Source organism: Oncorhynchus gorbuscha, linkage group LG21 (assembly GCF_021184085.1).
Source record: "Oncorhynchus gorbuscha isolate QuinsamMale2020 ecotype Even-year linkage group LG21, OgorEven_v1.0, whole genome shotgun sequence".
Lineage (NCBI taxonomy): Eukaryota > Metazoa > Chordata > Actinopteri > Salmoniformes > Salmonidae > Oncorhynchus > Oncorhynchus gorbuscha.
Genome location: NC_060193.1, coordinates 3,169,177 through 3,185,268, shown reverse-complemented (window position 1 = coordinate 3,185,268; position 16,092 = coordinate 3,169,177). Strand labels below are relative to the sequence as shown.

At 41.3% G+C, this 16,092-nt stretch overlaps 1 protein-coding gene across 1 annotated transcript in view; it reads right to left on the bottom strand.

The window, feature by feature from the left end:
- Window positions 1–8,610: 8,610 nt before the first annotated feature.
- The window catches only part of LOC124008434 (broad substrate specificity ATP-binding cassette transporter ABCG2-like), a 45,473-nt gene continuing 37,991 nt past the window's right edge, over window positions 8,611–16,092 (bottom strand). Inside the window, exons 14-16 of the mRNA XM_046319707.1 lie at window positions 10,153–10,307; window positions 9,378–9,547; window positions 8,611–9,286 (exon numbers count right to left, since the gene is read on the bottom strand). Coding sequence (XP_046175663.1) covers window positions 9,139–9,286; window positions 9,378–9,547; window positions 10,153–10,307 — 473 coding nt within the window. The 3' untranslated portion in view covers window positions 8,611–9,138. The remainder of the gene's footprint in view (window positions 9,287–9,377; window positions 9,548–10,152; window positions 10,308–16,092) is intronic.

Here is a 16,092-nt window from a genome sequence, read left to right as displayed (position 1 = left end):
GTGATCCTCCGTTCCCTCTCCTTGGTCGAGATGCGAATACCTCCCAGCTGCATGGGCTCAGTCTCTGAGCCAGAGAAGGGAGATGGTTGCGATGCGGAGCAGGGAAACACCGTTGACGCGAGCTCTCTTCCACGAGCTTGGTGACGAAGATCTACCCGTCGTTCTATGCGGATGGCGAGAGCAATCAAAGAGTCCACACTGGAAGGAACCTCCCGAGAGAGAATCTCATCTTTGACCACTGCGTGGAGTCCCTCCAGAAAACGAGCGAGCAGCGCCGGCTCGTTCCAGTCACTAGAGGCAGCAAGAGTGCGAAACTCTATAGAGTAATCCGTTATGGATCGATCACCTTGGCATAGGGAAGCCAGGGCCCTAGAAGCCTCCCTACCAAAAACTGAACGGTCAAAAACCTGAATCATCTCCTCTTTAAAGTTCTGGTAATTGTTAGAACAATCAGCCCTTGCCTCCCAGATAGCTGTGCCCCACTCTCGAGCCCGGCCAGTAAGGAGTGAAATGACGTAAGCAACCCGAGCTCTCTCGCTAGAGTATGTGTTGGGTTGGAGAGAGAACACAATATCACACTGGGTGAGAAAGGAGCGGCACTCCGTGGGCTGCCCGGAGTAGCAAGGTGGGTTATTAACCCTAGGTTCCGGAGGCTCGGCAGGCCAGGAAGTAACAGGTGGCACGAGACGAAGACTCTGGAACTGTCCAGAGAGGTCGGAAACCTGAGCGGCCAGGTTCTCCACGGCATGGCGAGCAGCAGACAATTCCTGCTCGTGTCTGCCGAGCATGGCTCCTTGGATCTCGACGGCAGTGTTACGAGCATCTGTAGTCGCTGGGTCCATTCCTTGGTCGGATCCTTCTGTTATGCAGGTGAATGAGGACCCAAAAGCGACTTGGCGAAAACAGAGTTTTTAATCCAGTAAAGTAACTTTACAATCAAAAGGCATAATACTACTCGTAATGACGAGAACAGACTGGAGACTTGATCAAGAACTGCAGGTTGCCTCGGGAAGGCACTTGAACGTAGCAGACTCCGACACCTGCTCACCACGCAGCATCTGAGGGAAACACGACACGACAGGGCGATACATAGACACAGCACGGTGAACAATAGACAAGGATCCGACAGGGCAGGAACGGAAAACAAGGAGAGAAATAGGGACTCTAATCAGGGAAAAGGATCGGGAACAGGTGTGGGAAGACTAAATGATTGATTAGGGGAATAGGAACAGCTGGGAGCAGGAACGATAGAGAGAAGAGAGAGAGGAAGGGAGAGAGAAAAAGGGGAACGAACCTAAAAAGACCAGCAGGGGGAAAATGAACAGAGGGAAAAGCAAAATGACAAGACAATCTAAGACAAAACATGACAATACCCAAGAGCTGCCCAGTGATTTACCAGACGAGCTAAATAACTTCTATGCTCGCTTTTGAGGCAAGTAACACTGAAACATGCATGAGAGCTTCAACTGTTCCAGATGACTGTGTGATCACACTCTCCGCAGTCAATATGAGTAAGACCTTTAAACAGGTCAACATTCACAAGATCGCAGGGCTAGAAGGAGTATCTGAGTCTGTAATACCAGCATGTTTCAAGCAGACCGCCATAGACCCTGTGCCCGAGAACACTAAGGTAACTTGCCTAAATGACTACCGACCCGTAGCACTCACGTCTGTAGCCATGAAATGCTTTGAATGGCTGGTCATAGCTCACATCAACACCATCATTCCAGAAACCCTAGACCCACTCCAATTTGCATACCACACCAACAGATCCACAGATGATGCAATCTCTATTGCACTCCACACTGCCCTTTCCCACCTGGACAAAAGGAACACCTATGTGAGAATGCTGTTCATTGACTACAGCTCAGCGTTCAACAACACAGTCCCCACAAAGCTCATCACAAAGCTAAGGACGCTGGGACTAATCACCTCCCTCTGCAACTGGATCCTGGACTTCCTGACGGGCCGCCCCCAGGTGGTGAGAGTAGATAGCAACACATCTGCCACGCTGATCCTCAACACAGGGGCCCCTCAGGGGTGTGTGCTTGGTCCCCTCCTGTACTCCCTGTTCACTCATGACTGCACGGCCAGACACAACTCCAACACCATCACTAAGTTTGCTGATGATACAACAGTGGTAGGCCTGATCACTGACAACGATGAGACAGCCTATAGGGAGGCCATCAGAGACCTGACCATGTGGTGCAAGGACAACAACCCAAGCACGCCCCCATTCTCATCGACAGGGCTGTAAGTAGAGCAGGTTGTGAGCTTCAAGTTCCTTGGTGTCCACATCACCAACAAACTAGAATGGTCCAAACACACCATTATAGCCGTGAAGAGGGCACGACAAAGTCTATTCCCCCTCAGGAAACTAAAAAGATTTGGCATGGGTCCTCAGATCTTCAAAAGATTTTACAGCTGCACCATCGAGAACATCCTGACGGGGCGCGTCACTACCTGGTATGGCTACTGCTCGGCCTCCGACTGCAAGGCACTACAGAGGGTAGTGCGTACAGCCCAGTACAGCAATGGGGCCAAGCTTCCTGCCATCCAGGACCTCTATACCAGGCGGTGTCAGAGGAAAGCCCTAAAAATCATCCAAGACTCCAGCCACCTTAGTTATAGACTGTTCTCTTTGCACGGCAAGCAGTACCGGAGCACCACGTTTAGGTCCAATAGGCTTCTAACAACTTCTACCCCCAAGCCATAAGACTCCTGAAACCCCCCACACTGCTACTACTCTCTGATATTATATATGCATAGCCACTTTAACAACCTTACCTGCATGTACATAATTATCTCAATTACTGCAACATAGGTGCAACTGCACATTCACACATTGACTCTGTACCGGTACGCCCTGTATACAGCCTCCACATTGACTCTGTACCAGTACCCCTGTATATAGCCTCCACATTGACTCTGTACTGGTACCCCCTGTATACAGCCTCCACATTGACTCTGTACTGGTACCCCCTGTATATAGCCTCCACATTGTACCGTAATACCCTGTATATAGCCTCCACATTGACTCTGTACCGTAATACCCTGTATATAGCCTCCACATTAACTCTGTACTGGTACGCCCTGTATATAGCCTCCACATTGACTCTGTACCGTAATACCCTGTATATAGCCTCCACATTAACTCTGTACTGTAATACCCTGTATATAGCCTCCAAATCGACTCTGTACCGTAATACCCTGTATATAGCCTCCACATCAACTCTGTACCGTAATACCCTGTATATAGTCTCCACATTGACTCTGTACCGGTACCCCCTGTATATAGCCTCCACATTGACTCTGTACCGGTACCCCCTGTATATAGCCTCCACATTGACTCTGTACCGGTACCCCCTGTATATAGCCTCCACATTGACTCTGTACCGGTACCCCCTGTATATAGCCTCCACATTGATTCTGTACCGGTACCCCCTGTATATAGTCTCCACAATGACTCTGTACTGGTACCCCCTGTATATAGCCTCCACATTGACTCTGTACCGGTACACCCTGTATATAGTCTCCACATTGACTCTGGACCGGTACCCCCTGTATATAGCCTCCACATCGACTCTGTACCGTAATACCCTGTATATTGCCTCCACATTGACTCTGTACCATAATACCCTGTATATAGCCTCCATATCAACTCTGTACCGTAATACCCTGTATATAGTCTCCACATTGACTCTGTACCGGTACCCCCTGTATATAGCCTCCACATCAACTCTGTACCGTAATACCCTGTATATAGCCTCCACATTGACCCTGTACCGTAATACCCTGTATATAGCCTCCAAATTGACTCTGTACCGTAATACCCTGTATATAGCCACCACATTGGCTCTGTACCGTAATACCCTGTATATAGCCTCCACATTGACTCTGTACCGTAACACATTTACGTATATAGCCTCCACATTGACTCTGTACCGTAATACCCTGTATATAGCCTCCACATTGACTCTGTACCGTAATACCCTGTATATAGCCTCCACATTGACTCTGTACCGTAATACCCTGTGTACAGTCTCGCTATTGTTATTCACTGCAGCTCATCAATTATTCGTTTTTCTTATCTATTACTTTTTTCTTAATTTTTATTTTTAAGGTATTTTCTTAAAACTGCATTGTTGGTTAAAAGCTTGTCAACATTTCACCTTAAGTTCCACATGTGTTGTATTAGCCTCTACTCTTCTGGGAAGGCTTTCCACCTCCAGATGTTGGAACATTGCTGCTATAACAGCCTCCACTCTTCTGGGAAGGCTTTCCAGTCTAGATGTTGGAACATTGCTGCTCATAACAGCCTCCACTCTTCTGGGAAGGCTTTTTTCTTAATTTTTATTTTTAACATTTTGCTATAAAACTCCATTTTGGTTAAAAGGCTTTCCACATTTCATGTTGGAAGTTCCATTGCTGTAAAACAGCCTCTACTCTTCTGGGAAGGCTTTCCACTAGATGTTGGAACATTGCTGCTATAACAGCCTCCACTCTTCTGGGAAGGCTTTCCACTAGATGTTGGAACATTGCTGCTATAACAGCCTCCACTCTTCTGGGAAGGCTTTCCACTAGATGTTGGAACATTGCTGCTATAACAGCCTCCACTCTTCTGGGAAGGTTTTCCACTAGATGATGGAACATTGCTGCTATAACAGCCTCCACTCTTCTGGGAAGGTTTTCCACTAGATGTTGGAACATTGCTGCTATAACAGCCTCCACTCTTCTGGGAAGGCTTTCCACTAGATGTTGGAACATTGCTGCTATAACAGCCTCCAGTCTTCTGGGAAGGCTTTCCACTAGATGTTGGGACATTGCTGCTATAACAGCCTCCACTCTTCTGGGAAGGCTTTCCACTAGATGTTGGAACATTGCTGCTATAACAGCCTCCACTCATCTGGGAAGGCTTTCCACTAGATGTTGGAACATTGCTGCTATAACAGCCTCCACTCTTCTGGGAAGGCTTTCCACTAGATGTTGGAACATTGCTGCTATAACAGCCTCCACTCTTCTGGGAAGGCTTTCCACTAGATGAAGGAACATTGCTGCTATAACAGCCTCCACTCTTCTGGGAAGGCTTTCCACTAGATGTTGGAACATTGCTGCTATAACAGCCTCCACTCTTCTGGGAAGGTTTTCCACTAGATGTTGGGACATTGCTGCTATAACAGCCTCCACTCTTCTGGGAAGGCTTTCCACTAGATGAAGGAACATTGCTGCTATAACAGCCTCCACTCTTCTGGGAAGGTTTTCCACTAGATGTTGGAACATTGCTGTGGGGACTTGCTTCCATTCAGCCACAAGAGCATTAGTGAGGTCGGGCACTGATGTTGGGCGATTAGGCCTGGCTCGCAGTCGGCATTCCAATTCATCCTGAAGGTGTTTGATGGTGTTGAGTTCAGGGCTCTGTGCAGGCCAGTCAAGTTCTTCCACACTGACAACACGCACAAACAATTTCTCTATGGACACTGTCATTCCCCAAACTGTTGGCACAAATTTGGAAGCACAGAATAGTCTAAAATGTCATTGTATGCTGTAGGGTTAAGATTTCCCTTCACTGGAACTAAGGGATCTAGGCGGATCCATGGAAAATCAACCCCAGACCATTATTCCCTCCTCCTCCACCAAACTTTACACTCGACAGATTCATCCATCCCACTGCCAGATAGTAAAGCATGATTCATCACTCCAGTCTTTCCACCGCTCCAGATGATCCAATGACTGCTCGGCCATGGAAACCATGGAAACCATGGAAACCATGGAAACCCATTTCGTGAAGCTCCCCGAAGAACAGGTCTTGTGCTGACGTTGCTTCTAATTTGGAACTCGGTACGAAGTAACTGCAACTGAGATGATTTTTTTATACGTTACGTACTTCAGCACGCGATGGTCCCGTTCTGTGAGCTTGTGTGGCCTACCACTTCGTGGCTGAGCCGTTGTTGCTCCTAGACATTTCCACTTCACAATAACAACACTTGCAGGTGACTGGGGCAGCTCTAGCAAGGCAGAAATTTAACAAACTGAATTGTTTTGAAAGGTAGCATCCTATGATTGTGCCTGTTAGCTAGCTTGCCCTTTCTTAACTAGGCTTGAGGTTAGGGTTTAGTTTAGGAGTGAGATTAAAGGGTTAAGGTTAGGGGAAGCGTTAGCTAACATGCTAAGTAGTTGCAAAGTAGTTGCAAAGTAGTTTAAAAGTAGTATGTAGTTGAAAAGTTGCTAATGAACTAAAATGCTACATTTGAATTCAGAACCTTTGGGTTGCTAGGCGTTCACATTATTCACCCCGACCAACCACCTACATTGAAACTCACTGAGCTCTTCAATAAGGCAATTCTACTGCCAATGTTTGTCTATGGAGATGGCATGGCTGTGTGATCGATTTTATACACCTGTCAGCAATGGGGTTTGGCTGAAATAGCCGAATCCACTAATTTGAAGGGGTGTCCACATACTTTTGTGTATATATAGTGTATGTGAAGAGGTTGTGGCTCAAGATTTATCCCTGTCTCACCCCCCCCCGGTGTTTTTTTGGCAAGCTTCACCACACACTTGCTGTTTGTGTTTATGGATTTTATAATAATAATAATGTAATGATATATAATATAAATAATATGATATAATGCCATATGCAACCCCTCTTTCCATCAATTTGTATAGCAGATCCTGATGCCAAATTTAATAAAAATATATATTTTTGAAAATCAACAAACATGAGAAGGCTTTGCTTTTGTCTTGTTTTGTCTGTCAATGCAGGGTGTATACGTGGTGTGTTGTACATTAGTTTGGTAAAAAGCCAATTTTGACATTTGCTCAGGACATTGCTTTCACTGTAGGGAATGTAGTCTGTTGTCTCAGCAGACTAAGGCATCTCACTACAGACACCCTGTTTCAATTATAGGTTGTATCACAACCGGCCGTGATTAGGAGTCCCATAGGGCGGTGCACAGTTGGCCCTCCATTGTTCGGGTTTGACCGGTGTAGGCCGTCATTGTAAATAATAATTTATTTTTAACTGACTTGCCTCGTTAAATAAAGGTTAAATAAATAGTGATACAAATTCTTAACTTCTCTTAACACCTCTCTCATTCTCTCTCTCTCCCCTCTCTCTCTATCCCTTATCTGCTCTCTCTCCATTCTCTCTCTTTCTGTCTCTCTCTCCCCCTTCTCTCTCTTTCTCGCTTCTCTCTCTCTGTGTCTCTCCTTCTCTCCCCCCTCTCTGTCTCTCTCTTCCTTTCCTGCTCTCTCTCCCTTCTTTCTCTTTCTGTCTCTGTGTGTGTGTGTGTGTGTGTGTGTGTGTGTGTGTGTGTGTGTGTGTGTGTGTGTGTGTGTGTGTGTGTGTGTGTGTGTGTGTGCGCGTGCGCGTGCGCGTGCGCGTGTGTGTGCGCTGATACACAGGAGAGGAAATAGAACAAGTACAACGTTGATATGATGTTTTATTTGCATAATTAACATGTTTATACTGTTCGTCACAGGTGGCTGGTGGTACCTTAATTGGGGAGGTAGGGCTCATAGTTATGGCAGGAACGGAATTAAGGGATTGGTAGCAAACACGTGGTCTCCATGTGGCTGAATCCATTCCAGCCATTATTATGCACCGTCCTCCCCCTCACCAGCCTCCTGTGCCGTCGATCATGTGTTAGTGTAGGAGTGTTTATACAGTGTACAAAACGTTAATAGAAACATGTCTAGGACTGTGTCCTAAACAGCACCCTGGTCCCTTTATAGTGAACTACTTGTGTCCGAAGTCCTAGGGGCCCTGTTCAACAGTAGGGGACAGGGTACCGTTTGGGACCCACCTAGGGACTCACCTGCATAAGTATTTATTATCTGTCTTTACAGATGACCAAATCATCAATATATTTGGTATCAATACACGTTAATTGTGCTGCATCGATAAAATATTGAACAAATTGCACGTCGTAAAAAAATAATCACATAGACACCTTGAGACATGATTTAAAACATCTGTAGATAAGACACATTTGTAGAGAAATCATTGCATTTATTGGTTTGGAACAATGATTGATGGTGGTGATGATGATGATGATGATGATTTTCCCTAACCTCTTGACCCCTCCAGGACTGCCACACAGAAAAAACACCAGGACACGCAGAGTCCTGAGTTCACCCCATTTAGTTTGCACTACATAGATCAATGTTTAATTCTGTAATCTAATCAACAATATATCGTCCCCTTTTCAATGCAAACAAACATAAAAATAAATCTAACTTTGATTGAGATTAAGTGATTTTGTTGTAGGCAGAGCCAGAGTGCAACGGAATAGAATTCTATTTGACCTGGAGCTCAGGAGTGGTCTTTCAGTCACCCTCAGGTGTCAAGGCGCTTTCCAGATCAGAGTGCATTTCCGTGTGCGAAATCAAAAGCTATTATGTGATTTACTTCGTTGGTTTTTGTTGGTAGGCCTACATTATGCTCCTATAGTCACAATAGCCTGTTGGCTACTGTCTAAAACTGTAAGGGTACAGCCTATTGGCTACTGTCTAAAACTGTAAGGGTACAGCCTATTGGCTACTGTCTAAAACTGTAAGGGTACACTATTGGCTATTGTCTAAAACTGTAAGGGTACAGCCTATTGGCTACTGTCTAAAACTGTAAGGGTACACTATTGGCTACTGTCTAAAACTGTAAGGGTACAGCCTATTGGCTACTGTCTAAAACTGTAAGGGTACAGCCTCAGTGGAAACGTGCGCCGGAAGTTGCACAGAATACTCACAACTTTCAAGTTTCCTCTCACTAAACCTGAAATTTGCTCAGTACCCCAAAAAACAATTAAAAAGAACATTGCCCCTGACCTCTAAATAACCTAATTTCAACTTCCGCTTCAATCGAAACATCTGCTCCCGTCCGCATCTGCGTTGAAAAATGTCCTTCGGATGCTGACATTTCAGAGTCCATGCTGACATTTCAGAGTCCATGCTGACATTTCAGAGTCCCATGCTGACATTTCAGAGTCCCATGCTGACATTTCAGAGTCCCATGCTGACATTTCAGAGTCCGGACAGAAGTGGAAGTTGGATATTGCAGCATTTCGTTTGAGCCAAGGGCAAGGAGCAAGAGAGCAAGGAACGGGAAGGTGTACAATAGGCGTAACCCGTGACCCCTGACCTCTATGTGAACTTCTTAGTAAAGCGTAGTTTGAAGTACGCGATCGCCAGGAAGATTACGATCATGATCGCCAGGGCAACGTGATTCTGCCACAGCCCCCACGTGGTGTAGTCGATCCCCTGGTTCTTCAGAAAGTCTTCCCCCGTGCATCTGGACACAGGAGAGAAAGGTTCCTACCTCAAAAACAAAACACCTCAATTATGGATAATTTAAATAGGTATAGTGAGATATTATCACTTACGTCATACCAGGGGGCAAGGTGCCGTTGAGGGGAATGTCTCCACAGAACTGGAGACCTACAAACTCATTAATTTGGAGAGCTGTTAGTCCGTACCGAGGGATGCTGAGGTACTGGAACCAGGCTAGCCACTCAACAATACTGGGCAGGTTCACCAACAGGCCTGAGAAGATCTGATAAGGGAGGGGAGAGAAGAGGAGGGGAGTGGAGAGAAGAGGAGGAGAAGGGAGCGAAGAGGATATTTTAGGAGAGGAGGGGTGAGGAGAGGAGGGAAGAGAGCGAAGAGGAGGGGAGGGGAGAGAAGAGGGAAGAGGAGGGAGGAGAAGAGGGGGAGGGGAGAGGAGGGGTGGGGAGAGAAGAGGGAGGGGAGGGGAGAGAAGTGGGAAGAGGAGGGAGGAGAAGGGGAGAGAAGAGGAAGGGTGGGAGGAGAGGAGGGGAGAGAAGAGGAGGAAGGGGAGGTGAGTGGGAGGTGTGGGAAGAGAGGAGTGGGAGAGAAGAGGATGGAGAGGAGGGGAGGAGAAGAGGAGGGGGAGGGGAGAGGAGGGGAGGGGAGAGAAGAGGGAGGGGAGGGGTTTCATGTTTGATGTTTATTATAATCTCATATTAGTGTGTGTGTGTGTGTGTGTGTGTGTGTGTGTGTGTGTGTGTGTGTGTGTGTGTGTGTGTGTGTGTGTGTGTGTGTGTGTGTGTGTGTGTGTGTGTGTGTCAATTCAGTTCAAAGGGGCTTCATGGGAAACACATGCAAACAATACCAAAACGGTCTCTCTGTCTCTCTCACCATCATGAAGACGAAGGCTATGGTCATGAAGATGTTGGCGATCGCCACAACACTCTGGTCAGCTGATATAGCCATGGTCATGGCAGTAGCTGTATAGGCTACCAGAGCTACGGTCAACATGAACAGGAAGAAGGCCTCCACTGTAGCTTTAAACCCTGGAGAATATAGAAATGTCATACTAGATCAGAACAGAAAAATACTAGATCAAAACATAGAAATATAACACTAGATGAGAACAGAAATATACCAGATCAGAACAGAGTAATAGAATACCAGATCAGAACAGAGTAATAGAATACCAGATCAGAACAGAGTAATAGAATACCAGATCAGAACAGAGTAATAGAATACCAGATCAGAACAGAGTAATAGAATACCAGATCAGAACAGAGTAATAGAATACCAGATCAGAACAGAGTAATATAATACCAGATCAGAACAGAGTAATATAATACCAGATCAGAACAGAAATATACCAGATCAGAACAGAGTAATAGAATACCAGATCAGAACAGAGTAATATAATACCAGATCAGAACAGAGTAATAGAATACCAGATCAGAACAGAGTAATAGAATACCAGATCAGAACAGAGTAATATAATACCAGATCAGAACAGAGTAATATAATACCAGATCAGAACAGAAATATACCAGATCAGAACAGAGTAATAGAATACCAGATCAGAACAGAGTAATAGAATACCAGATCAGAACAGAGTAATAGAATACCAGATCAGAACAGAGTAATAGAATACCAGATCAGAACAGAGTAATATAATACCAGATCAGAACAGAGTAATATAATACCAGATCAGAACAGAAATATACCAGATCAGAACAGAGTAATAGAATACCAGATCAGAACAGAGTAATAGAATACCAGATCAGAACAGAGTAATATAATACCAGATCAGAACAGAGTAATAGAATACCAGATCAGAACAGAGTAATAGAATACCAGATCAGAACAGAGTAATATAATACCAGATCAGAACAGAGTAATATAATACCAGATCAGAACAGAAATATACCAGATCAGAACAGAGTAATAGAATACCAGATCAGAACAGAGTAATATAATACCAGATCAGAACAGAAATATACCAGATCAGAACAGAGTAATAGAATACCAGATCAGAACAGAGTAATATAATACCAGATCAGAACAGAGTAATATAATACCAGATCAGAACAGAGTAATAGAATACCAGATCAGAACAGAGTAATAGAATACCAGATCAGAACAGAGTAATAGAATACCAGATCAGAACAGAGTAATAGAATACCAGATCAGAACAGAGTAATAGAATACCAGATCAGAACAGAGTAATATAATACCAGATCAGAACAGAGTAATAGAATACCAGATCAGAACAGAGTAATATAATACCAGATCAGAACAGAGTAATATAATACCAGATCAGAACAGAGTAATAGAATACCAGATCAGAACAGAGTAATAGAATACCAGATCAGAACAGAGTAATAGAATACAGATCAGAACAGAGTAATAGAATACCAGATCAGAACAGAGTAATATAATACCAGATCAGAACAGAGTAATATAATACCAGATCAGAACAGAGTAATATAATACCAGATCAGAACAGAGTAATAGAATACCAGATCAGAACAGAGTAATATAATACCAGATCAGAACAGAGTAATATAATACCAGATCAGAACAGAGTAATATAATACCAGATCAGAACAGAGTAATATAATACCAGATCAGAACAGAAATATACCAGATCAGAACAGAGTAATAGAATACCAGATCAGAACAGAGTAATATAATACCAGATCAGAACAGAAATATACCAGATCAGAACAGAGTAATAGAATACCAGATCAGAACAGAGTAATATAATACCAGATCAGAACAGAGTAATATAATACCAGATCAGAACAGAGTAATAGAATACCAGATCAGAACAGAGTAATAGAATACCAGATCAGAACAGAGTAATAGAATACCAGATCAGAACAGAGTAATAGAATACCAGATCAGAACAGATCAGTAATATAATACCAGATCAGATCAGAACAGATCAGAACAGAGTAATAGAATACCAGATCAGAACAGAGTAATATAATACCAGATCAGAACAGAGTAATATAATACCAGATCAGAACAGAGTAATAGAATACCAGATCAGAACAGAGTAATAGAATACCAGATCAGAACAGAGTAATATAATACCAGATCAGAACAGAGTAATAGAATACCAGATCAGAACAGAGTAATATAATACCAGATCAGAACAGAGTAATATAATACCAGATCAGAACAGAGTAATAGAATACCAGATCAGAACAGAGTAATATAATACCAGATCAGAACAGAGTAATATAATACCAGATCAGAACAGAGTAATATAATACCAGATCAGAACAGAGTAATATAATACCAGATCAGAACAGAAATATACCAGATCAGAACAGAGTAATAGAATACCAGATCAGAACAGAGTAATTAATATAATACCAGATCAGAACAGAGTAATATAATACCAGATCAGAACAGAGTAATAGAATACCAGATCAGAACAGAGTAATATAATACCAGATCAGAACAGAGTAATATAATACCAGATCAGAACAGAGTAATATAATACCAGATCAGAACAGAGTAATAGAATACCAGATCAGAACAGAAATATACCAGATCAGAACAGAGTAATATAATACCAGATCAGAACAGAAATATACCAGATCAGAACAGAGTAATAGAATACCAGATCAGAACAGAGTAATATAATACCAGATCAGAACAGAGTAATATAATACCAGATCAGAACAGAGTAATAGAATACCAGATCAGAACAGAGTAATAGAATACAAGATCAGAACAGAGTAATAGAATACCAGATCAGAACAGAGTAATATAAAACCAGATCAGAACAGAGTAATATAATACCAGATCAGAACAGAGTAATTAATATAATACCAGATCAGAACAGAGTAATATAATACCAGATCAGAACAGAGTAATATAATACCAGATCAGAACAGAGTAATATAATACCAGATCAGAACAGAGTAATATAATACCAGATCAGAACAGAGTAATTAATATAATACCAGATCAGAACAGAGTAATATAATACCAGATCAGAACAGAGTAATATAATACCAGATCAGAACAGAGTAATAGAATACCAGATCAGAACAGAAATATACCAGATCAGAACAGAGTAATATAATACCAGATCAGAACAGAGTAATATAATACCAGATCAGAACAGAGTAATAGAATACCAGATCAGAACAGAAATATACCAGATCAGAACAGAGTAATAGAATACCAGATCAGAACAGAGTAATATAATACCAGATCAGAACAGAGTAATATAATACCAGATCAGAACAGAGTAATATAATACCAGATCAGAACAGAGTAATATAATACCAGATCAGAACAGAGTAATAGAATACCAGATCAGAACAGAGTAATATAATACCAGATCAGAACAGAGTAATAGAATACCAGATCAGAACAGAGTAATATAATACCAGATCAGAACAGAGTAATATAATACCAGATCAGAACAGAGTAATAGAATACCAGATCAGAACAGAGTAATATAATACCAGATCAGAACAGAGTAATTAATAGAATACCAGATCAGAACAGAGTAATATAATACCAGATCAGAACAGAGTAATTAATATAATACCAGATCAGAACAGAGTAATAGAATACCAGATCAGAACAGAGTAATAGAATACCAGATCAGAACAGAGTAATATAATACCAGATCAGAACAGAAATATACCAGATCAGAACAGAGTAATATAATACCAGATCAGAACAGAGTAATAGAATACCAGATCAGAACAGAGTAATATAATACCAGATCAGAACAGAGTAATATAATACCAGATCAGAACAGAGTAATATAATACCAGATCAGAACAGAGTAATATAATACCAGATCAGAACAGAAATATAGAATACCAGATCAGAACAGAGTAATATAATACCAGATCAGAACAGAGTAATAGAATACCAGATCAGAACAGAAATATACCAGATCAGAACAGAGTAATATAATACCAGATCAGAACAGAGTAATAGAATACCAGATCAGAACAGAGTAATATAATACCAGATCAGAACAGAGTAATATAATACCAGATCAGAACAGAGTAATAGAATACCAGATCAGAACAGAGTAATATAATACCAGATCAGAACAGAGTAATTAATAGAATACCAGATCAGAACAGAGTAATATAATACCAGATCAGAACAGAGTAATTAATATAATACCAGATCAGAACAGAGTAATAGAATACCAGATCAGAACAGAGTAATAGAATACCAGATCAGAACAGAGTAATATAATACCAGATCAGAACAGAAATATACCAGATCAGAACAGAGTAATATAATACCAGATCAGAACAGAGTAATAGAATACCAGATCAGAACAGAGTAATATAATACCAGATCAGAACAGAGTAATATAATACCAGATCAGAACAGAGTAATATAATACCAGATCAGAACAGAGTAATATAATACCAGATCAGAACAGAAATATAGAATACCAGATCAGAACAGAGTAATATAATACCAGATCAGAACAGAGTAATAGAATACCAGATCAGAACAGAAATATACCAGATCAGAACAGAGTAATATAATACCAGATCAGAACAGAGTAATTAATAGAATACCAGATCAGAACAGAGTAATATAATACCAGATCAGAACAGAGTAATAGAATACCAGATCAGAACAGAGTAATATAATACCAGATCAGAACAGAGTAATATAATACCAGATCAGAACAGAGTAATAGAATACCAGATCAGAACAGAGTAATATAATACCAGATCAGAACAGAGTAATAGAATACCAGATCAGAACAGAGTAATATAATACCAGATCAGAACAGAGTAATAGAATACCAGATCAGAACAGAGTAATATAATACCAGATCAGAACAGAGTAATATAATACCAGATCAGAACAGAGTAATTAATAGAATACCAGATCAGAACAGAGTAATTAATAGAATACCAGATCAGAACAGAGTAATATAATACCAGATCAGAACAGAATAATATAATACCAGATCAGAACAGAGTAATTAATAGAATACCAGATCAGAACAGAGTAATATAATACCAGATCAGAACAGAGTAATTAATATAATACCAGATCAGAACAGAGTAATATAATACCAGATCAGAACAGAGTAATTAATAGAATACCAGATCAGAACAGAGTAATATAATACCAGATCAGAACAGAGTAATAGAATACCAGATCAGAACAGAGTAATTAATAGAATACCAGATCTGAACAGAGTAATATAATACCAGATCAGAACAGAGTAATATAATACCAGATCAGAACAGAGTAATTAATAGAATACCAGATCAGAACAGAGTAATATAATACCAGATCAGAACAGAGTAATAGAATACCAGATCAGAACAGAGTAATATAATACCAGATCAGAACAGAGTAATATAATACCAGATCAGAACAGAGTAATTAATAGAATACCAGATCAGAACAGAGTAATTAATAGAATACCAGATCAGAACAGAGTAATATAATACCAGACCAGATCAGAACAGAATAATATAATACCAGATCAGAACAGAGTAATTAATAGAATACCAGATCAGAACAGAGTAATATAATACCAGATCAGAACAGAGTAATAGAATACCAGATCAGAACAGAGTAATATAATACCAGATCAGAACAGAGTAATTAATATAATACCAGATCAGAACAGAGTAATATAAAACCAGATCAGAACAGAGTAATATAAAACCAGATCAGAACAGAGTAATATAATACCAGATCAGAACAGAGTAATTAATATAATACCAGATCAGAACAGAGTAATATAATACCAGATCAGAACAGAGTAATATAATACCAGATCAGAACAGAGTAATAGAATACCAG